Here is a 22553-nt window from a genome sequence, read left to right as displayed (position 1 = left end):
TAGAGCTTTGTTACATTTTACCCGAAAGAACAAGGTTTACTGCTTAATTCCGAAAAGTACTGATGCTGTAGAATGACCAATATTTGGTCCAGTATGGATGCAGCACAATATTCAGGCATTCACTTATATTTAACAATAGTGTGGTCTTCCTAAAACACATTAAATAGTGCACTCCGTGCCCATGTCGTCTATGTCTGCAATGTTGATATTGGCATGTCCATTGGTCACTGCATTACTCTCCTGTCCATTTTCTTTGGACTGATTCTTCAGTGCTATTTTCTTCTGTCGCTTGACAATGCTGTAGTAGAGGTAGCCCCACACTGTGTTGGCCAAGAAGTAGAGTCCAGTAATCATTCCTAGGTATGTAAGTCTGAAAGTAAAGTACATCGTAACAAATTACTGAAAGTTCATCTGTCTGATTGCTTGCTCTAATTTGTATGTTAAACATTTTTGTTTACATAAAACATATATTTGTACAAGTCAAACTGTCTGTGTACAAGTTTAGGTACACAAAATTCTATAAAATATAAAGATTGTCACTTCACTGGTTAGAAATCCCTGCATTGAGGTAATTAAACTGTGGTACATTACAAGTGACATATTCAAGCACAATGATGAAGATTTAATTGTACCTAAACGCATTAGCATTATAGAGTCTGCATGCTCCACGGCCACCGCAATGCTTCGTACCCCACTTCAAACAGGTTCGGTCAATCAGTGCTCCAAAATATATAGGTGGAGGGATGCCACCTGTAAAACAAATCACATGTGATTAAAAAACAGTTTTACCCCTAAAGGCTCGATGTGTGGGTTGGGTTTTAGTTTTAGTACTCACCCAGAGTTCTTACGATCAGTGTCTGCATACCCAAAGCCAGCGACTTCAAGTCTGGTTGTATAGACCTGAATTGTTGACCAAATTATACCATATCAGATACACATGTGAGCATTAAAACACACAATAAGGTGGTATCAGATTGGAACTTGAAATTCAATTAATATCGTATCAGATAATTTAAAGAGTAAAAAAAAAAAAGAAATCATCAACTGGCAAAATTTATGGCAATTGTAGGCATATTTAGTGTACATAGTGGTTCTCTTTTTTAAAAAGAGAGTTGCTAACTTTTTCCTAATACATTTTAAAACAACAGGTCTTTTGAGGAGTAGATCTCCTTTGGTTCCAGTTTCAGTGATACCATAAACAGTATATGGTACATATAGTGCTGGGGAGTAATGGAATACATGTACCGGCGTTACATATTTAAAATACTAAATATGAGTCACTCTATTCCATTACAGTTACTGTTTAAAAAGGTGGTATTCAGAATACAGTTACTTTGTTGAAATAAATGGATTACACAGCGGTCTTTTCTTCAGTTGTTATTCAAAAGAATGAGGTCCAGAGGCCCCTTTACTACAGTTCGGAGGCGCGGGCCCGGCGTGGACCCGTTTTATATCCATGCAGAATAGTTTTCTATACAAGATTGCTGCAAGTTTTCAGAATACGTTACTCTCATTGAGTAACATAATGGAATACATTACAAGTACATTTTGGGGCATGTATTCTGTAATCTGTAGTGGAATATGTTTTAAAAGTAACCTTCCCAACACTGGGTACATATTGTATATACATGTTTGCCAAACTATGACTCCAAAAAAAATGGATTTTTGTTACCCCTAAAAGCTTGAACATCTGCTTAACCACAAACTTAGAAGCAGATGTTCTTTAGTCAAATTGTGTCTCGCACCTGAGCAGAACAATGTATCCTGGCGTTCCTCCACAGGCAGAAATGTAGGACCCAATTACAGACAACGCCATGTAGATTTTAAATTTTATGTCACAATCATCCTTCCTGGGACACTGGCCCAGCACTGCAGATGCGTTTGCAGCTAGTCCTGCCTCATTAATGCAGGTGCAGTTATGAAACACCTAAAAACCAAGAAGAAAAAGTTAAAAATCAGCCTTAATTGTGGTCTGTCGGTGAGTTTGAGCTGTTTTTTATTTTATTCACAGTAAATCTTTATCTGTTCTAAGCTCTCTGTTTGTCTAGACCATCATCACCATTTCTTTGCCCATTCCGGTGGAGGTCTGGCAGCCGGCCAGGCAGGGTGAGGCATAAGTCATGCCGTTGTATGCACAGACCGGGTCCCAGTGCTTCACTGAGCAGAAGCAATGTCCATTGCACTGAGACAGCAAAGTCTGTGGGTTGTAGGACACTTGAGGGACTCTGGTACAGACAGACAAGTAAAGACACATTAACACTGTCAGTGGAGACATTTATGGGCATATTTTTAGTTTATAAGACTAAAATAAACTATTTAACTTCCAAAAATTTAGTGTAACCTAGCTTAACAAATAGGCTTGTGTGTCCATTCCACTCACCTCTGATATGACATGCTGAGACCAGCCACCTCTGCATTTTCACACTGGACGAAAATCTGAACGGCAAGCAGGCAAAACGACCCCAAAGAAGCACTCACTGCCACCCTGGCTGCTCCAACAATACCCAACTTGAAACGCTTCAGCAAAAAACCTCCAGTGATGAAACCCAGAGCTACCGCTGGCAGGTTCAATATACCTACAAGGAAGGATAGAAAAGTTATAAACATGAACCTTTTCAGTGTGTCAAAATTTTAGCTTTGTCATAGTAACATTCGTTCTGCAAATCAGCTTGTAACACATAAACAGGAGCACTTGAATAGTAAAATAGGTGGATTTAGGAACTGCATAAATTCCAGTTTTCAGTATATTTTCTGAACCAATTTTATTTTAACAAAAAGGTAACTCCATAATGTTTTCACAATCCAGCAAGAAGCTCTTGCAATTGCAGCAATGTACCATAAGCAGACTTTGCAGGTCTACTTATGTCCATTCATGCGCAGAGTACTGAGTACACACAAAAGTTGTTTGCATTAAATGGTTTTGTTCAGCAGCCAACTGTTTTTATAACGTTTGGTGATAGAACAATTCATATTCTAACAATAACCCTGCCGGTTAGCCACTTGGTAATTAAATGCTACTTGACAAACATTCTAGCTCACACACACACACACACACACACACACACACACACACACACACACACACACACACACACACACACACACAGAAAAGGAGTAGTTCTTGCATTTTCAGTCTGCCTTATCACTCGCAATCAGACTTCCCTTCAATAACATCATTGTTTCAGTTGCCTTGGGCTACATAGTGAAGAAAACAGAAAGTGAATGAAAGCCAGTTTTTGCTCCGTACCTATGAGGAAAATGGCTTTGGTGGCTGACTGGCCGTAGACTTGCTCTATGTACTTTGGCTTGAAGGTGATCAGGCCAATAAAGCCGTTGACAGTCACGAGGGAGGCAAGGATAATCAGCGAGTAGATTCTGTTTCTGAAGAGTCGCTTCAGAGATGGAATGAAATCTGGTGAAGTGCAAAGCACATCAAAGAGAAGAGGAAAATACTTTTATAGACACATAAAACTAAGTAAATATAAAGTAAAATAAAAATATTATTGCTGTGTTAAAATATTGTATAAACTATCTATTAGCAGGATAGGGGTTGTAAGGCATGCCTGATTGTAATGACATAAATTACCTCGTTACTAAACCTCGTTTTCCCAGTGAGAATGTACTATTTATCATGTTTAATGCTTTTCATGATGGATTTTTTGAGATCAAAATTTAATAATAATCTCAAATTATACTAAATGGGAATTTGAATCTAGCAGTTATATCTACAAAATTATGCATTTTCACGAGACTTTCTTAAAGATCTGTTAGGATAAATGCTCTACTGAGCAGTGAATTACCTTTAGCCATTTCCTGAAATTTGACTTTCTCCTGGGTTTCCTCTGGCAGGAATTGTTCCTGCTCGGTCTTTGTTGCAAGCTCTGTGCTTTTGCTTTGAATTTCCTCTTGCTCTTGCCCTTGCTTGGGTAAAGACTTTGGAAGGAAAAAAAATGGGATACTAGACAGTAGAACCACTGTGCCAGTCACTATGAAGCCCAGCCACCAGGCTCCCACCCAGCGGGAGTCCTTATAGGTGATGGTGATGGTGTCTGGAAGAAGGGGAAAGGCAAAGACCGCAGGTTATTACAGACATTTTATGTGTAGGACTTTTATAAGTGACTTCTAAGCCCTTTCATCATAACAGCTTAGTCATTTTTAGAAGTATGGAGGCAGTTCTCTGGCTCAGGGAATGTCAATAGCTCTAATCCAAGTAGTGAAGGAAGAGTTTATGTCAACTATGTCAACAGGATGAAGTGTTGTGAAATCCTCTTGCTTCTGGTAGACCCATAATTACTCAGTAAAGAAATGGTTTGACTTTTGTAATGTCATGTTGCGTTAGAAAGTCCAAATGGAAGAAAACATTTTGCTAAATTGAGACACGAATGAGTTTCAGTGTTGCTCAAGTCAACCAGAAGTCTTCTCTGCCTAATTAAACACTTCATTCAGGATATTACTAACATCGCAGGTAAACATTATTGTTACACAATATTAAAAATTACTTTTTGTAATACCATACCTAAATTCACAAATCCAGTGTCCACATAAATCTTGGAAAGGAAGGACCCAAGCATGAAGCCAAACATAGGTCCCAAGATTCCTACTGTATGGATGCAGGCTGGCAAACGGAGCGGAAAAGAGAAGATAAGTATTGAGCAGTTTGAGATTTGGCCATGATGGAGGAGTACAGCGGCCTTCTGAACTGTTTAGGATTTTAGGCAGTGAGGAAACACCAAGGGATAATTGAGTACAAGGTCAAAGAAATGTCAAAAAACAGAGGGTAATATGTCAAAGTTCATGATACAGCAGTTATGAAAAAATGGATAAAATAATAAATATAAGTGGATAGTATTAAAATGCATGAAAACAGTGAAAGACAGCAAAACCGTAAATGATGACTAACCCAAATAAAAAGGGGTGTTCTCTTCTCTGGAGAAGTCATCCAGATAGGAAATTCCCAGTGGCATGACGGGAGTCTCTCCAATTCCTCGCAGCATGTTTCCCAAGAATACATAGATCCACATGGGTGAACCAGCAGCCTTTTCACACTCTGGGGGGCGGGGGGAGAAACTTGACTTTACATTGTGCATATCATGAACGGAATAGTGTATAAAATCTAAAACAGAAAAATGACTAAAATCACCCCGAAACAGTCTATTTCAGACTTGAGTGATCTTACTTCTGATCCATTGCAGGGAATGTGGCTGCTAAATACCTAATTTGGTCTCTGCATCAAGTGTGTCATCTGCATCAGTCATGCTGTGGTTGGACAGACAGGGCAGGATGGTCTCAGTGCTGTTGACAGCAGCTTTGTGAGACACACTGGTCTCATATTTATACCTGGAAAATATTCAAAGTATTATCTGAAAATTGTGAAACATGTAAGTACACATACTCCTTCATTTCTTGGATGCTATAGAACACACATGCACTTTTAGCCATTTTATGCGATTACAGCTTTTGGGCATTTATGAATCTTATCAAACATTTCCAGTCTTTATTCTCTGGGAGCTCAACATAACTCTTAGTAATCTGATTATTTGATTGGTTCATTGTTATATTCATGAAGAAGAAGGAAACTTTGTACTGACAGTCCCTGGAAGAAGTGAGGCAGGGCTACAAGGAAGGATCCCACAGCCATGATCAGACAACCAATTCCAATCAGTCTGGGACGATGGAGCTTGGCACCAAAGTAGCTCACAAAGGCGATGATGAGCAGGTTGCCTGTAGAGAAGAATTAAAAATAACTAAGAATGATTATGGAATGAATCAATGAACAGCTACAGTCTTTGCCAGGCATGAGAGTTCAGCAGTCTGCTTATCTTTATAACATAACCTGAAATTTGTGCTTTGTAGTCAATAAATTAGATAAATTCCTGTAGTTGATATAAACCATAATGCTAACATGCTGCATTCAGTAAAAAAAAGCGCATACCCATTTCGAAGCTGCCATCTATAACACCAATCAGGGAGCTTGGGATATCAAACCGTCTTTCAATCTGTGTGATGGAGCTCTTCATGTAAGCTCCAGCAAAGGCTTTGGCAAAAAATACAAATGCCATGGAGGCCAGGAAGAGCTGGAAAACACACATAACCAGTTAGATTGAGCTTTTCTAGATTTAATTGGACTGGATTACTGGAAAGAGCTGCCAAATGGTTTCTCAGAATTTCTTTAAACAGTCAAAATGATTGTTGTGACCTGGATGATTGAATTGTAATCCCTTCTTCTGATGTGACCTATAGGGAGGTGAATGACAGTGTTTCCCATAATAGAATCAACTCACACACTAAACATACCCACAGCACTTCACAAATGCTTTTACCAGTGATTTACATTAAGTGACATTTGATGGGATTAGTGTACTGATACCAGAATAAGAGTGGTTACAACAGATTTTAAAAACCCACCACACTAATTTATCACTTATTAATCATCTTTCCTGAACTGATCTTGTCAAAGTTGTAGCACACACCACTGGGAGTAATAGATGATCCCACTATTGATCCCATCAGGGTAAAACATTAAGCACTAGACAAACTCTGTTTATTGTTTCTAACAATCGCTAGCTACCTACCCAAAGTACGAATCAAGACCAAGACCATTGGTGATAAATCCCTTTCAGTTAGATTGGTTAGTCCTCTTTCTAAGAAATATCTTTTCTTGTAATGAGCAAGTATATTCTTTACAAATATAAGAACATGTATGCAAGCTTTGCAACCAGTTTAGGTAATGTTAGAAACAATTCTCTTTGTATTGCAGCCAAAAAGCCTCTTTTTTGGTTGCAATACAAAAAAACCCTAAAAAAGAAAACCCATAACTTGTAAAATGTTAAACAGACAGCAAACATTTTGCTATAGATGTGCACTGTGTTCTACATTTAAAAAAGTGTTTAGCATAATATAATGTATCCTGCTTGATGAAAAGCTAATCACTGAACACATTCTTTTCTTAACTATCTCACTGAATTAATAATAATAATGGATTGGATTTATATAGCGCTTTTCAAGGCACCCAAAGCGCTTTACAATGCCACTATTCATTCACTCTCACATTCACACACTGGTGGAGGCAGCTACAGTTGTAGCCACAACAACTGGCAGAAGCGAGGCTGCCATATTGCGCCATCGGCCCCTCTGGCCAACACCTGTAGGTGGCCGGGACAGAGAGCCTGGGGATTGAACTGGCGACAGATGTGCTTCCCAACCCCCTGAGCCACGGTCGCCGAATTGAACCCCTTAAACCTTTGGACCATAAAATAATTGATAGAAAATTGAAAATGGAGTGTTTATTGAGCCTTCTGACAAAATGTAAAAAATATTTACTACATCAGGCATTTTTTAAAAAATTTTTTTGCAATTTGTTCCTTAAAAAAGCATCGTGCATTCATTTTGGTTTTTCGTTTTTTTTTGTTTGTTTGTCTTTTGAAGACTTCTGACAAAAAGCCATGAATCAATTATTATTTTTATTTTAGGAATGCAAGCCTTGCATCCAGCTTTATGTTTGACAGTAAGATCGTTAATGATTGAAAAGGGACTCGAGTTGAAGGTCACAGAACAAACTGTGAATGATCACAAACAGTTTGGGGGCATTTCAGTCTTTCCCAAGGGGTGCTGGTGACTTTTTGTTGAAAACAACACAATGCAAACAAGCAAAGAAACACACCAAAATCACCCTACCGCCTACTGGTGTTGGCCAGAGGGGCCGATGGCGCGATATGGCAGCCTCGCTTCTGTCAGTTGTTGTGGCTACAACTGTAGCTGCCTCCACCAGTGTGTGAATGTGAGAGTGAATGAATAGTGGCATTGTAAAGCGCTTTGGGTGCCTTGAAAAGCGCTATATAAATCCAATCCATTATTATTATTATTCACGTTTACATTTCAATTTCCAGTCATTAAAGCAGTGAGGGTTTCTGACCTTAAGCTTGGAGCAGCATGCCTCACGTGTTTTCTTGGATTCTACGCTCATGATGCTGCCGTGCTTCAGAGAAATCCAGGACAGTAGAAAATGGAATAGCACAAGACCTGAAAAGCCACAACAAGATTACGAGCAGGAAAAAAAACCCTAACGTTGTCTAGATACTGTCTCAGGTAGTAACATCCTAAAAGGTGTCTAGCTGCAGTGCATTGATTTGTTTCCAGAGTTTGCCCCAAAAAGATCAACGCAACTATTTTGTCTCAAAAAAAAAAAGTGCACTTACCTGACAACCAGCAGTGGTCCTCTGAGGGATGGCGGTGGAAGGCAGACTGTCCCTTTGCATAGGACTTTGTGCTGAAAACGGGAGTCTTATCTTTAACAAATTACAAGTGAACATCACCTGTAATCAGTAACTCAGCCACTCATGTGAGGTTGTTTTCATGTCAATATCATCCAACCCCTTCAACTCTCACACACAGCCACTCGTTCACACAAGTACAAATGTGACAGCGGTGGTGGCTTTCGTCGAGTGATTGTATGAACAGCATCTAAAGGTTCAGAAGTTCACTGAACACACAAACACACACACACAGATATTCACAGACCCGCACATCCTCCTCTGAGAACTTCATAAGCCTCCTGAGTAGCCATCCTGTTGAACAGACAACAAACAGCAGCATGAAACGGGTCAAAACTTATTGTAATACAAACCTGCTGTTTCTGTTGGTCTGCTGCTTTCAAAGTGAAATACTTTCCTCCTCCGGAGAAACTCGGCCTTTTTGTACGGTTGGGTGCCTCAAAGATGTGATCAAAGTCTTCCTGTCCTATTGATAGCCTTTAACAATGGTTTTCTCTCTGCTTGTCCTTCTCAGTGAGTACGGCAAATCACATCAAATCACAATGACTTGTCACCTTTGTGAGACAGATTGGAAACTTGTCAATAAAGCTGTGAAATGATGGTTTTTTTTAAGGTTAACAGTTGTTTGTTAAACTATCTGCAAACATCATGGTTATTGTAAATTTGCAGCAAAATAATGTGTAGTGCATCTGGACACTGGATGGATATAAAGTGTGTTTGTAATAGCGGGAAGGGGTGACTGTTTCACTGCATTAGCACTGCACATTTAAAAGAATTAGGCCTAAGATCAGTTCTCACATATTATTACCCCATATCGCTTTGTGGGAGTGTTATTTTATTATTATTATTATTAGCTAACTTTGAATTTAAAAACACATCTGAGAAAAGTTGGGATATGGGCATGTTTACCACTGTGCAGCATCCCCTCTTCTTTTGGCAACTGACGAATGTTGTTTCATTCTTATCTGATATTGGACTCTTACTGCTCAACAGCCCTTGGCCTTCTTTGTCATATGTTTAGTTTTGTAATGTGCTTCGGCACATTTCCAGTTGGTGAAAGGTCTGGACAGCAGACAGACCATTTAACCCTTGTATGGTGTTCGGGTCTGTGAGACCCGTGTTCAGTTTTTTTCAAAAGAAAAATTAAACAATTAATTATTTTTTCACGTGGAAATGTGTTGTGTCTTTCCACTCACTCCACTTGATTATAACTGATTTATTTATAACATTTTATATAAAAGAAAAACGAGAAGCACATTAATTCATAAATGTGATCTAACAAAGGTAAAGGGAAAAAATTAACCATGTTTGCTGTTCATATGTCTTGTAATTGGGATGAAGTAAACATCTGTTGAGTAATTTAACATAAAATTGTTTGATAGTGTTAATTTGGAAAGCCAAAACTCTAGCGGGTCCACCAGACCCATGAACACTGGCTGAGTAACAAAAATACGAACACCACACAAGGGTTAAGCACCTGGAGTCCTGTACCACAGAGCCCTGGTGTTGTAATAGATACAGTTTGTGGTTTAGCTTTGTCTTGCTGAAGTATGCAACCCCCCAAAAAGCCATCATCTAAATGGGATATGTCATTTTAAAATCTGCCAAAATATTTCAGCACTGATGGTGCCTTTCCATGCATTCCCATCAAGGATCCAGGCTTTTGAAAACAAGCTTCAGCATGAAGAAGAACAAGAAGTACTGGAAGTGAAGGTATGGCGCCCACAGAGCCCTGATCTCAGCATCATTGAGTGTGTCTGGGATTACATGAAGAGACAGAAGGATGTGAGGAAGCCTACATCCACAGAAGATCTGTGGTTACTTTTCCAAGATGTTTGGAACAACCTACCAGCCGAGTTCCTTCAAAAACTCTGTGCAAGTGTACGTATAGACAAACAGCAAACATGGCTCTCTGAGTCATGGTGGGGACCAAGATAATAAGCAGAGTGGACTTACATCAGTTGCAGTTCAGGAGATTCGGGCACCAAACCTCTCAGTGGTTGAATGAGAATGTGCTGCATTATGTTGATATTGGAGGGGACGGGAAACTGATTCACTCAACAAAATAGCTACATTCCACATTGTCCTGAGGGATGTTATGTTATTTAGCTGAAGATGGAGATATATATAAGTCAAGAGACATTTTCACATTTGCAATTGGTCCAAAATTTAGCAACCGCTGTGCCTTTTAACTAGAAACTGTAAATTACTCAAATTTAAGTAGGAATGAGGAAAATCATGATTAAACTTTTAACTTCTTTGCATGCAATAAATACTTAATAGTTTTCAGGATCCCTGGATGAGATCCTGAAAGAGACATTTATCCAGGTATTTCTGATTGTTGGAGCAGGGAATCAGGAAATGGAGAGGACAGTTGGGTTGGAGTAGCCTTCTTCCGCATGCTGAATGTGTCACGATCCTGGATCTTCTAACCCAGCATTATGAGTTTTAGTTTATTTTTATGTTTAAGTCCTTTATGTTTTCTAAGTTCATTCCTATTATGCCTAGGTTGTCATTACAGTTCTTAGTTATTAGATTCCCCCTGTGTCTTCCTACCCCTATGTTAAGTCTCCCTTGCCCTTCGTGTGTTTCATGTCAGCATGTCTTTTGTTAAGTTCATGTTGTCAGGTCTGTGTTTCATTATGTTTCCTGTTTTATTTTGAAGGTCTGTGTCCTATGTCAATGTAGACAGCTTTGCTTCCTTTGTCTCGTTATGTCAGACTGGACGATCTGATTTCCTCGTGTCAGCATTGTTCCCACATCATCATAATTAATGTTGTTCCAGGTTCAACATTGCAAGTGACCAATCACCTTCTTGTGACGTCATTCCTTTGCGACTTCGAAATACCCGCCTTCGAGTATTTCGAAATACAAGTGAAGAAGCGAAAAACCGCCGCCTGTCCGCCGAATTTGAAGTCAATTCGCCTGTCCGCCGAATTTGAAGTCAATTTAGGATACTTTCCTTTAATAAACGGTAAGCATTATACATATGTTCCTCACTTGGCTTGCTGTTTGTTTGCTAGCGATAGGCTACTTGACGACAGCATTAGCTAACCAGTGTTCTCTAGACCAGCGTTCCCCAACTTTTTGGGTGTTTCGTGGCCCGGGGTTGGGTCAGGCAAAATTGCAGTAGCTTCCCTGATCATTTTACAAACATAAGTGAAGAGAATCTGGACTAAAAGGCCTAGACTTATGGTTGTGTGCTGAATCTATGAATCAAACTATCACCTGGAAACATAATTAACTGGTCCATAGCTGTGAAACTGGACATGAGTTCTTGATTCTATGGAGATTAACAGTAATCCAGAAATTTACAAATTTGTCCCAGGGACATCGCGTAGATGTTGTCCCAGGGACATCGCGTAAATGTTGTCCCAGGGACATCGCGTAAATGTTGTCCCAGGGACATCGCGTAAATGTTGTCCCAGGGACATCGCGTAAATGTTGTCCCTGGGACATCGCGTAAATGTTGTCCCTGGGACATCGCGTAAATGTTGTCCCTGGGACATCGCGTTAAAGTTGCCAGAGACATACCATATGAAAGTTTAGCTTCTTTTAGCCCCTGTTTGTTTTATATTATTTTATATATATTTTTTTTTAATATTATATTTAATATTTACATTGTATTGCAAAAAACCCCAAAACAAGTTAAAATGAATTAATGAATATTGACTAATTAAACCTTCGTTATTTTTCCACCAGAAATGGACGACATAATTAGAAGAAGTGTTCTGAATGACGAAAAAAAAAGAACTGGAAAAGACACACAACTTTGTGTGCATGTGTCACAATGCCAGGAGGACCCATTCAGTGTTGTGTTAGAAAAATTGAACTCATTAACCCTTCATGGACATTATAAATGTTTAAATGTTGCCTCAGGTAAAGACAGGAAAAGAGACTATTACAAATTCAACTGCATCAGAGCTGGGGAAAAAAGTCGAAACAGCTACAGAGCAGTGGGCTGTAAGGCCTATGTTTCATTTAAAGTACTCAAATGTTGGAAAGACCACACAGTCATCGTGCAGCGTACATATGATAAGCATGATGGGCATGATCCTTCGGACCCAAAAGACGCACATTTCAACAATATTTCCAGTGATTTGAGGAGGAAGATTGAGGAACTGCTTTCCCTTGGAACTAAGCCAGCCATCATACTAACCGAATGTCATAAATGGGCCAAAGAACATGGACACAGAGATCTTCACAACAGAGAGCATTTTGTCACACCACGTGACATTGACAGTGTTAGAACCTGCATGATGAGGAAGAAGCACTTTAACTGTGGAGACAGTCAAAGTGTACATACCTTACTTAATGGAAAACATCAAGAACATGTTCTCTTCTATCAACCATACACATCTGACCAAGAACTAATGATTGTTTTGCAGACACCTGTAATGAAATCAAACATGGAGAACTATGCAAAACAGTTAGTATTTGTTGACACCACGCACTGCGTTAACCAGTATTCATTTCCCTTATTCACACTTGTTGTAAGAGATGATCATGGGCATGGAGTCCCTGTGGCCTATGCTATTGTCAGCAACGAAAGTCAGAAAACCCTGGAAACTGTTCTTGGAATAGTTTGTGAGCATTTCCCAACTTCCCCGAGGTAAATAATACATTGACAGCTATTAATTTTGAAATAATTCCTTTTCAAAAAAGTTATAACATGCCAGAATCTAATGCTATAGCTGCAGCATGGGCTGCAAAAAACTTTCCTTTCCAGTTGTTAAAGTTATTCCTATAGGCTGTATGCAGTATTTTATATATCTACTTGTGAGTTGAAATGTTTAATTTGGCATTGAAGTGGTGCTTTGAGATAGCGAAAACATTTTCATACTGTTTAATCTCATTTAGTGTTTTCTTTTTTTCTGTAGAGCATTTATGGTTGACAAAGACTTTGCGGAAATAAATGCTTTGCAGAAGGTTTTTCCAGAGTCAGCTATCCTTCTATGCTGGTACCATGTCTTGCAGGTAAACCACATTGTTTTCTTTTCACGTTGTCTAAGATGCACCTGAAACCTGATAAGAGCACCAGCATATATACACACTGGAAAGTAAATAATTATAAGTTATTAAATCAGACTAATTAAATACAGTAAAACTAATAAGGGAAGACGAACACACGGGAAATAAAAATAACAGTGTAAACATACCAAAACTCAAAATAAAACAGGAAAGCTACTACAAACCGAGTGTGACACAATTACATTCATATTGAAACATATGTGATAATTTTCTTTCTTTGTAGCATTTTTAAGATATGTGTTAAAACAGTCATTATGCTGTTTGGATTAGGAACCAATCATTTTTGCCAAATAGTTAACACAAACTTAGAACAACAATGAACAATTTTCAAGATTCTGATTTACAGAACAAACAAAAGTCACAAAAGGTTTCATTATTTAAGAAACAAGATCAAGTTTTTCACACAGGAATGAAATGACAGAATCCAGTGCAGCGGGGCCAAAGGTGTGTGTCAGCAAACTGAAGGTTGAGGAATCAGTCAGCTCATGTTTAAGATTGTGTTGGATTTTGAGAAGAGTCTGTCTGTTATTAGAAAGTAAGATTAACAATGTTACACCAATAACCCAAACACGGGGAAATGACAAATAATACCAAAAAAGATACAACTTTCATATTGTTTTACTAACTTACTTTGTCATATCAGCACTTGAATGGTCGATGCCTTTACAGACCATGTCTGTTGTGACATCGCAGGCCAATCTTCCGGCAAACCCGAGGGCTAGCTCCCCAGCCTCCTCTTCACTCAGAACACTAAACACTGTTACTTTAGTTTTGGCCTTCTTAGGCCTGTCAAGAATCATTGCGGGCAGTTTGGCTTTACGGCCCTAAAAAAGAAAAAGTGCAAACACCAAAAGAGCAGAGAGAGACACACACACGCGCACAAAGTTAAATGCTTTTGTTTACATGGTGTAATTGTGTATATGTTGCAGCAAATGCACAATTTCCAGCCACATTGTCACTTCATTGATACGAGTAACCCGGATTTATTTCAGGTGACATCAAAATCACGAAATGTATACCTACCCCAATCAAACCTCTGAAAACATGAACTGACATGTTCTCTGCGTTGATTCTGCGCTTGATCTCGTCTTCTGTTATTGTGTAGGTTTTCTTTTTTGAGCTTGGTACAGATAAGCGACCATGCACTCTGTAAACTGTACTAGTTCCTTCTGAATCAGTTTGGAATTCTGTATCTGCATCGATCCTGTCAACATCATCAGCAGCAGCATTATCTGTACTCAGACTTGTGCCGTATACTTCTGCTTCTTTTTCGTTGTCTTCAGTCTGTGTACCTTCATCTCTGACTGTCAGTCTTCCTATCTCACTGTTACTTGTCGATTTGCTGCAGATGTTCTCTCCCTTAGGAACTTTTCCTTTGTCATTCGCTGCCTGATGCTTTCCCTGATGACATTCTTCACTGGCTACTTCTATTGCTCCTCCTGTATAGCCACCCACTATGCTGCACAACTCCTTTCCCTCTGCTGTGCTGCACTGTGCTGTTACATAAAGAAGAATGATATAAACAGCACTATATCAATTTTATTGTGAAGAGAAATCCCCACAATACGACACAGTTATGTCTAAAATAGTTTTGTGTAAAAACTGGATCTTGAAACGTCCACTTTAATTACACAGTCCTGGTGTGCAAAGGCAAAATTACGAAAAAAAATTTCACTTTAAACATTTTTGGACATTGTTTAGTTATATTGTGACTTACTCTCACAGAAGATACAGATGCCACAAACAGACTTTGAACAACGCATGTGCTTGTATGCACCACATTTCTGGCACTGCACCTGTGAATTAAAAAAAAAAGAAGAAGAAGAAATAAACAAACAAAAAACAAATGAACAAAGTCCATTAAATAAACAATCTATATGGCTAAGGACATGTCATAGTGTACCCGGTCTTTGGCTGCAATCACACACCAGCACTGACTGCACTTCCTAGTTCGATCTGCAAAATATAATTTGTTTAAGTACAAGTTACATTTTCCAATGTTAGAGAAAAAGAAGGCAGCTAATTTTATCTTTACCTATTGAGGAAAATAAGTAGTGGCAAAGTCGGGACCTGAGCTTTGTGATTTCAGTGTTGTACTCCTCCACTTGTGTTTTACCGTCAATGAGAGATTGGGCAAACTAATAATTGACGAAGAAGAAAAAAAAAAAAAAGAACAAAAAGAATTAGATTAACAAAGAAATGTTTGTTTGTTTTGGTCCTCTTGGGTATGTCACAAAACTGTTTTGTAAAAAGATGGATATGGTAGGCTTGGGCCTTGAGCTTTCCTAATGAGGGACACTGAAAAGTATCATGCACTAGAGAGAGTGCAAAATCTGTGCAACTTACAAACAAGGTCCAGTGGCTGCCGTTTTCCAGACAGGCTCCAATCAATTTCTCATACATCTGAAAGATGTTTTTCTGGAAATAAAAATAATGTGACAAGTATGTTTTTCTGTCAAGAATGACACTGCAAAACTGCAAAAGCTTGTCAGGTGAGACTTGTAATTAATTCTGCAGATACACAAACATATAGAAAGTGTCATTTTTGGTTTACATTAATTAATTTCTATAGTGTGTACAAAACAAATCAAGACCACAGACTCAACACGCACCACTCAATTTTTGGTGTTCTTTATCAGTTGGCCAAGACAGAAATGTTTTAATCTGTGTGCATTGCTTTTGAGCAAGTCTTTACACAGAAAAGGTTTCAGAAAGGTATTTTTCAGGTTCTTCTGACAAGGCTTCAATTTTGGAAAATGCTGTTTGTTTATAGTGGCAACTTATAAACCCTTTGTGATAAGAACATAGTTACCACAGTCCAAGTCATACCTTCAAAAAGTATGCACTTTGTGCTCTTGTGGACCCATCCAAAATTTTTCCAGTGATTTGGCTTGGTATTGGATAAATGTGAGGGAAATTCTATAAAAATAACATAAATACACCTATGTTTTCAAATACATTACAAAAAACGTAAACATGCTATGTCATTATGATCAAACAAGCTTTTCAACATACCTCACACTGCAAATAGATTAGGCCATCTATTACCTTATAAAACAAATAAATAAATAAATACATATAAATAAAAACAGAACTAAGGAACACGATTCATTAAGTAAATTGTACAATAAAGTGTATTTAAAGCAGAATTTAACATTAGTTTTATGACAACATAAAAGGATTTTTATGTCAAGAGGTACCTCATCTGAAATGTTAGTCTGGTCAAACAGGGATTTCAAACTTGAAATACCAATAGAGTTTGGTCCAGCTACTCCCACAAGGTAATCTGTGAGAAAGCATATGCTGTAGTCAACAGATATCATTTTCTTTTTGCATGCTGCAACCATCATCCATTTCAGTCTTCTAGGAGCTTTGTCTGGTTGTAGTTCTTTTTTCTCCTCCTCTCCCCTCATCTATTAATTAAATTGTTTTCTGACCTTCCTAACTGTTTCCGACCTGTCTTCCCAATGTGATGTTTAAGCAATATATGTATGGTCAGAAGGGGGTGAAATTTTCATTGCAGTTGTACGTGTAACATTGCATGTGATAATAAAAGGCTTGATTGGTTGATTATTCAACATGAGTTGACATTTACCTGACATTGTGAAGGAGTCACAGTTTCTGTAAGGGTGTAAGAACATAACATGTGGATTTGTTACACTTCTTTTTCACAAGTTAATAACAATCAATAATTTTCATTCCATTATTTACAAGCTATCACACGATGTCCCAGGGACAACATCTACACGATGTCCCAGGGACAACATCTACACGATGTCCCAGGGACAACATCTACACAATGTCCCAGGGACAACAATTACACGATGTCCCAGGGACAACAATTACACGATGTCCCAGGGACAACATCTACACGATGTCCCAGGGACAACATCTACACAATGTCCCAGGGACAACAATTACACGATGTCCCAGGGACAACATTTACACGATGTCCCAGGGACAACATCTACACGATGTCCCAGGGACAACATTTACGCGATGTCCCTGGGACAACATTTACGCGATGTACCAGGACAAATTTGTAAATTTCTGGATTACTGTTAATCTCCATAGAATCAAGAACTCATGTCCAGTTTCACAGCTATGGACCAGTTAATTATGTTTCCAGGTGATAGTTTGATTCATAGATTCAGCACACAACCATAAGTCTAGGCCTTTTAGTCCAGATTCTCTTCACTTATGTTTGTAAAATGATCAGGGAAGCTACTGCAATTTTGCCTGACCCAACCCCCGGGCCACGAAACACCCAAAAAGTTGGGGAACGCTGGTCTAGAGAACACTGGTTAGCTAATGCTGTCGTCAAGTAGCCTATCGCTAGCAAACAAACAGCAAGCCAAGTGAGGAACATATGTATAATGCTTACCGTTTATTAAAGGAAAGTATCCTAAATTGACTTCAAATTCGGCGGACAGGCGGCGGTTTTTCGCTTCTTCACTTGTATTTCGAAATAATCGAAGGCGGGTATTTCGAAGTCGCAAAGGAATGACGTCACAAGAAGGTGATTGGTCACTTGCAATGTTGAACCTGGAACAACATTAATTATGATGATGTGGGAACAATGCTGACACGAGGAAATCAGATCGTCCATGTCAGACTAGTTTCAGCTGTTTCCCCATGAGTTTCCACTTCCCATAATCACCCTTGTGTGTATTTAGTCTCTGTGTTTCTGTTCATTCTTTGTCTGGTCGTCTGTGTTCGCGTCATGTTCTCCATGCCATGTTTCTAGGTTTCATATTACAGGTTTTTCATGTTGTTTGTTTAGTTCTCCCAGTTTAGGTTAATGTTAGTTTTACTTCAGTTTGCCTTGCCCTTTGTTTGTACCTTTTTTACCAGCCTCGTTAAACGGCTCGCTTTTTATTAATCCAAGTTTTGTTCCACATTCCTTTTGTGTCTGCATTTTGGGTCCACTCTTCTCAATACATACAGTCTGCCTCAGCCAGACTGTGACAGAATGCACAAGCCAGTTTAGTTTTTGGTAGGCTTCATAGGTATTGAATAACTCCACAGCCAAAGCAGTGGTGTGATGAAGTGGTGCAAGTTTACCTTCACAACACTCGAGAAAGAGAAAATCACCACAGCAGATGAGATGCCACATGATACAGAGAATCCAGCTGTTTCCACCCTGGCCTCCGCAACAATGCACTCCATCATCTCCTAGTACTTTAACTAGATCTCTAGTTTGTGCAGCAGATGCTGGGGACAGCACCTTATCTGTGCCCACAGCACTGCCTGTGACAGCTTTCACCAAATGAACCCTTGGCATATTTTAGCGTTGCTGCTATGTAATGTTCAGTTTCCACTACCTTCTAGACTGTTAAAGATGATAGCTGTGATTTATAATAACACTTAAAAACATAAAACTACATGCTTTTTTTCCTCTGTTTCTGTAGAGACCAACAAATTCAAGTCCACAGCAAGAATGCTTGCCACAGTTTTCTTTTATATTAGGATAAAACCCAGAGGCACACTGATTATAAATGCAAAGGCAGGACTTCTGAGTATCATGACGTCATGAAGTTGATGTATCATGAAGTGTCATGAAGTTTAATAGGCATATAATTAATGAAACATTGATAATCAAACGATAACTAATAAAAACCTGCTTTAATTCTAAACGTGCTAGTTCTATTTAGGTGTCTTTGTTTTTTTATGTTTAAGGAGAAAACCAGGCCAAAGAGTGTTGCTATAATCATCACAATTTAACATTAGTGTGTGTAAAGGTCACATATATGTAAGTTTCTGTAATAAAATGTTTAATTTAACACGACTTCACTGTGTGCTCTCTTTGGAGAACTCAAGACTCGTTTATACACCCATTCATGTACTCCTTGCTTGCTTTGCCTTTCCTTTAAATAAAGATGGTCCTATTATCACTAGAGAGATGGCTGAGCTGAGAGAGTGGTTACATTTTCCAGTGGCTCCATCTGCTGGCCTTAGCCTGCCTTTCCCTGTTAGCAGTCGCACCACCACCCTAGAAACCCTGCCTGCGTGCCTCACAATCTTTTTTTTCCATGTTTTTTTTGCCCAGCAGAACCTTCTTACACCAGAACAAACAGGAGTAAAGGAAACAATAATTTGTTAACAGTACTAGCAGAAGCAGGACATTGCCACACAATAGCCAGACAACCAGGCCACAGCCAACATGACTCTATGCTAAAATTGAAGCCCAGGGATGTTGCAAAAAGAAAGACTGTCTACCCTCCCCAGTATGTGCACATCATATATATTATATATATATATATATTATATATTGTATTATATACTATTATATGAAAATATGTATCAAAATATCAGAGACTATATCAGATTGGTATTAGCAATACTGCCCTGTATTTACTTGGTATCAATACCAAAATCTGCAGTATCGCACAGCACTAATTAAAATGTACCTGCAAGGCTAGATACAACTGTTGAGCAACTCTTTTTGTAATTTCCAGGAAGTGTTTAATAAATGCGGAAGCAATTAAGGTCAAATCAATGTGACAGTGAACAAAAACAGAGAAGATATTTACAGAGTCTTTTGGTGATTGTCAGATGTGTTTATTTGACAGAAAACAGATTCAGTACCTTCTTTAAACACAGAAGAAAACCATCCAGTACTGCTGAATTAGATTTGAATTCTATTTAATCTAATGATTTCAAATGGCTTCATCTTGGTTTTGCTAGCTCTACATTTCAGATCCTGCTGCAAGATTCACACACACAGCTGGTGATGTGCTTGTAAGCGTATTGTCTGGTAGTCAGGTCAGAGCAGTGCAGGGTCATCGATTTCTTCTCTGAGTTCTGCTCCACGCAGCATTTGCACTCCTGCTGCAACATCAAGTCACCATTTAACACCGCAGTGAGGGGGAAGGGTTAAAAAGGACAGAGGAAGGTAATGGTTCAAGGTTCAAGGTTCTTTATTTGTCACATGCATAGTTATACAAGTATAACACACAGTGAAATGTAGCCTGACACGCTCCTCGACATGTGCAAAAATTGGGGGGGGGGGTGTAGAGGAAGAACATTATATATATATATATAGTATATACACTGGGTGAATGTGCAGTAGTAGCAGCAAGCAGGTGAATTCTGTACATTAATATGAATAGATATATGACTATTTTACAGGATAGACAATATAAACATATTTAAAATTAAAGGAATTGAAATGTACATTGTGCCTTGGTTTAGTGTCTGGAAGAGTCCTGACTCAGTCAATTATAGATGATGTGAGAGGGCGGGTGTGTGTGTTTAGGGCCCGGGTGGCTTGGGGATAGAAGCTCCTCTTGAGTCTCTCTGTCCTTGCCCGGAAGATGCGGAACCTTCTACCAGATTGCAGAAGTTGGAACAGTTTGTTGCCAGGATGGGACGGGTCCTTCAGTATCTGCGCTGCTCTAGTCCGGCATCTCCTGGTGTAGGTGTCCTGAAGCGGGGGGAGAGCAATCCTGCAGCAGCGTTCTGCTGTACGGATCACTCTCTGGAGAGCTTTTTGGTCCTTCACACAGCTGTTCCCGAACCACGATGTCATGTTCTGTGTGAGGATGCTCTCCACAGCGCCTGTATAGAAAATCCTGAGGATCTTTGGAGAGACCCTGAACTTCCTCAGTTGTCGTAGGTGATACAGGCGCTGCCTAGCCTTTTTGGTCTGGACCTGAATGTGGGCAGCCCATGTCAGGTCTGAGGAGATGTGGACACCAAGATACTTGAAGGACTGTATTGGTATTTTTATATATCGTTAGCTTCATAGCATAAGTGCCTAAGTCATTGACTTAGTCAAATGACTTAGGCAATTATGCTATGAAGCTAACGATATGGTATTTTTAATGTATTTTTAAACATACAGAATAAGGAAAGTAGATTAAAATCCATCTAAATGTCTACAATTCAAGCTTCACTTACACTTATGCCCTAGTTTTCATTTTCCTTTTATATGATGGCATGCCTGTTAACCTGTATTTTTACTTAAACAGTGAAGATTTGCTCTTACCTCAATTGAGACGAACATTGTCCCTGGCATGCGGGTATCTGTATTACAGTAGAACAGTTTTCTATGGTGATGTTGAAGCTGGACACCCTGGGAGCACAGGCCCTTTTACCTGAAAGTGGCAGAAGTATAACAGAAGATGAAGCACAGTGAGCAAATCCTTTCAAAAATGAATGACATTAAACATTTTGGATGCAGCAGAGCTGCAGATTATTAGTTATCTTTAGTTACAAGTTGGACTTCTGTAAAAATAAAGAAAGTGAAAGCAGTCTATTAGACAAAGTTCAGAGTTATAAATAACTCATGGTTTTCCTTTTGTCTTCATTTACATGTATAACAGCAGTGTTGGTCATCCCAAATTCTGTCCTCCTGGAAAAAAAACAGAAGCTTGTTCTTCCATGCATACTGTACTTTTGTAGTAAAATAACCATTTTGACCATAGTTTTTACCATATTTTAAGACAAAATGGTTGAATATTTAAAACTAGTCTAATTACATATGACATGCATACATTTTATTACAATTTTGAATAGAAGTAAATATTTAAAATATAAGTCTAAGGAGCTTGGAAGGAAAAGTGTCCTAACTTCTTCAGTTCTAAGAGCAAGTTCTAAAATATAAGTTTATTGTTTTAAAATCCATATTCTTAGACACGGGTTACAGTTTCAGGATCACTGTGTAGGTTTTCAGTACCTTGGGGCAGCTTTCTTTGGGACAGACTTTAGTCTCAGTCTGAATCCCTTCTTTGCTGCAGCTAAATGACTTGCAGAGATGGGCAGGATCTGTCCATTTGTCCCCTGCCTAAACACATATAAACCAGACAACACAAGATATTTTGTTATCATTTTGTTTCAGTCAAATTCAAACTGATCTCCAAGGAAAAAGAAACACAGAGCACAGACACAACACACCTTGTATGTCTGTTCATTATAGCTGCATGTCTTCTCAACTGAAAAACAAAACAAATGTTCGCAAAAATGAGCTTGAATAATAAGTAAAACAGCAGCATTTTTCAGATGATGCACAACCACAGCCAGAGGTACAAAAATTTGAAAATTTCCTAATATATGTGTCACTTAAATCACTTAAAAGTCCCTCAAGTGACTCCAAAATGCAATGGCACTTTGGGATCATGACAATGTGTTGCCATGCAGAAGTGAAAATAAGTGTGTGTCAAACAAAGATTTCCATCTAGCCAGGTCGCCTTCTACTGTCTTTAAAAGTGGGATGTGGTTTAATTTAGTTAATTCTGAAAGCTTAGGAGA

The 22553-nt window shown here is 38.8% G+C and overlaps 2 protein-coding genes and 1 long non-coding RNA gene across 5 annotated transcripts; 1 reads left to right on the top strand and 2 right to left on the bottom strand.

The window, feature by feature from the left end:
• slco1d1 (solute carrier organic anion transporter family, member 1D1) lies at positions 1-8379 on the bottom strand. Its single transcript, XM_082509792.1, has 15 exons — positions 8196-8379; positions 7913-8019; positions 5933-6074; positions 5589-5721; positions 5213-5337; positions 4901-5047; positions 4517-4615; positions 3801-4049; positions 3248-3412; positions 2381-2576; positions 2060-2225; positions 1746-1927; positions 836-900; positions 633-750; positions 1-370 (listed from the first exon to the last, which is right to left on the bottom strand). Exons 2-15 carry the CDS (start codon positions 7961-7963, stop codon positions 160-162), a joined length of 2049 nt encoding a protein of 682 aa, XP_082365918.1. The 5' UTR covers positions 7964-8019; positions 8196-8379; the 3' UTR covers positions 1-159.
• A 2692-nt stretch (positions 8380-11071) lies between these two features.
• Positions 11072-13282, top strand: LOC309692495. Its single transcript, XR_014272323.1, has 3 exons — positions 11072-11244; positions 11973-12882; positions 13151-13282. It is a non-coding gene; the product is annotated as an uncharacterized lncRNA (long non-coding RNA).
• Positions 13283-13546: 264 nt separating this feature from the next.
• On the bottom strand, positions 13547-17902 carry LOC309692494 (uncharacterized protein). 3 transcript variants are annotated; one of them, XM_082511062.1, is made up of 12 exons: positions 17686-17902; positions 16897-16922; positions 16502-16587; positions 16317-16349; positions 16131-16220; positions 15648-15719; positions 15337-15439; positions 15205-15257; positions 15019-15097; positions 14594-14797; positions 13932-14125; positions 13547-13823 (listed from the first exon to the last, which is right to left on the bottom strand). In XM_082511062.1, the coding sequence occupies exons 2-11, from the start codon at positions 16901-16903 to the stop codon at positions 14118-14120; spliced, it is 735 nt and encodes a 244-aa protein (XP_082367188.1). In that variant the 5' UTR covers positions 16904-16922; positions 17686-17902; the 3' UTR covers positions 13547-13823; positions 13932-14117. The 3 variants fall into 3 exon arrangements, with proteins under 3 accessions (XP_082367188.1, XP_082367190.1, XP_082367189.1); XM_082511064.1 differs by lacking the exon at positions 14594-14797; XM_082511063.1 differs by lacking the exon at positions 15648-15719.
• Positions 17903-22553: the final 4651 nt, after the last annotated feature.

This window comes from Aulonocara stuartgranti (assembly GCF_965226115.1).
Source record: "Aulonocara stuartgranti genome assembly, chromosome: 17".
Taxonomy (NCBI): Eukaryota; Metazoa; Chordata; class Actinopteri; order Cichliformes; family Cichlidae; genus Aulonocara; species Aulonocara stuartgranti.
The sequence above is the reverse complement of the archived record's forward strand: the minus strand, read 5'-3'. Positions and strand labels throughout refer to the sequence as shown.

What these genes read in the sequence shown, in the direction of transcription:
- slco1d1 (XM_082509792.1), bottom strand. Translation starts at nt 7,963, where the DNA reads ATGAGCGTAGAATCCAAGAAAACACGTGAGGCATGCTGCTCCAAGCTT. An exon ending in CTCAGCATGTCATATCAGAG is followed by an intron (nt 2,226 to 2,380) that starts GTGAGTGGAATG and finishes TGTCTGTACCAG; the next exon opens with AGTCCCTCAAGTGTCCTACA. An exon ending in TATAATGCTAATGCGTTTAG is followed by an intron (nt 371 to 632) that starts GTACAATTAAAT and finishes CTTTACTTTCAG; the next exon opens with ACTTACATACCTAGGAATGA.
- LOC309692494 (XM_082511062.1), bottom strand. An exon ending in AAAGTGCATACTTTTTGAAG is followed by an intron (nt 15,720 to 16,130) that starts GTATGACTTGGA and finishes TTTTATTTCCAG; the next exon opens with AAAAACATCTTTCAGATGTA. An exon ending in TGATTGCAGCCAAAGACCGG is followed by an intron (nt 15,098 to 15,204) that starts GTACACTATGAC and finishes TTTAATTCACAG; the next exon opens with GTGCAGTGCCAGAAATGTGG.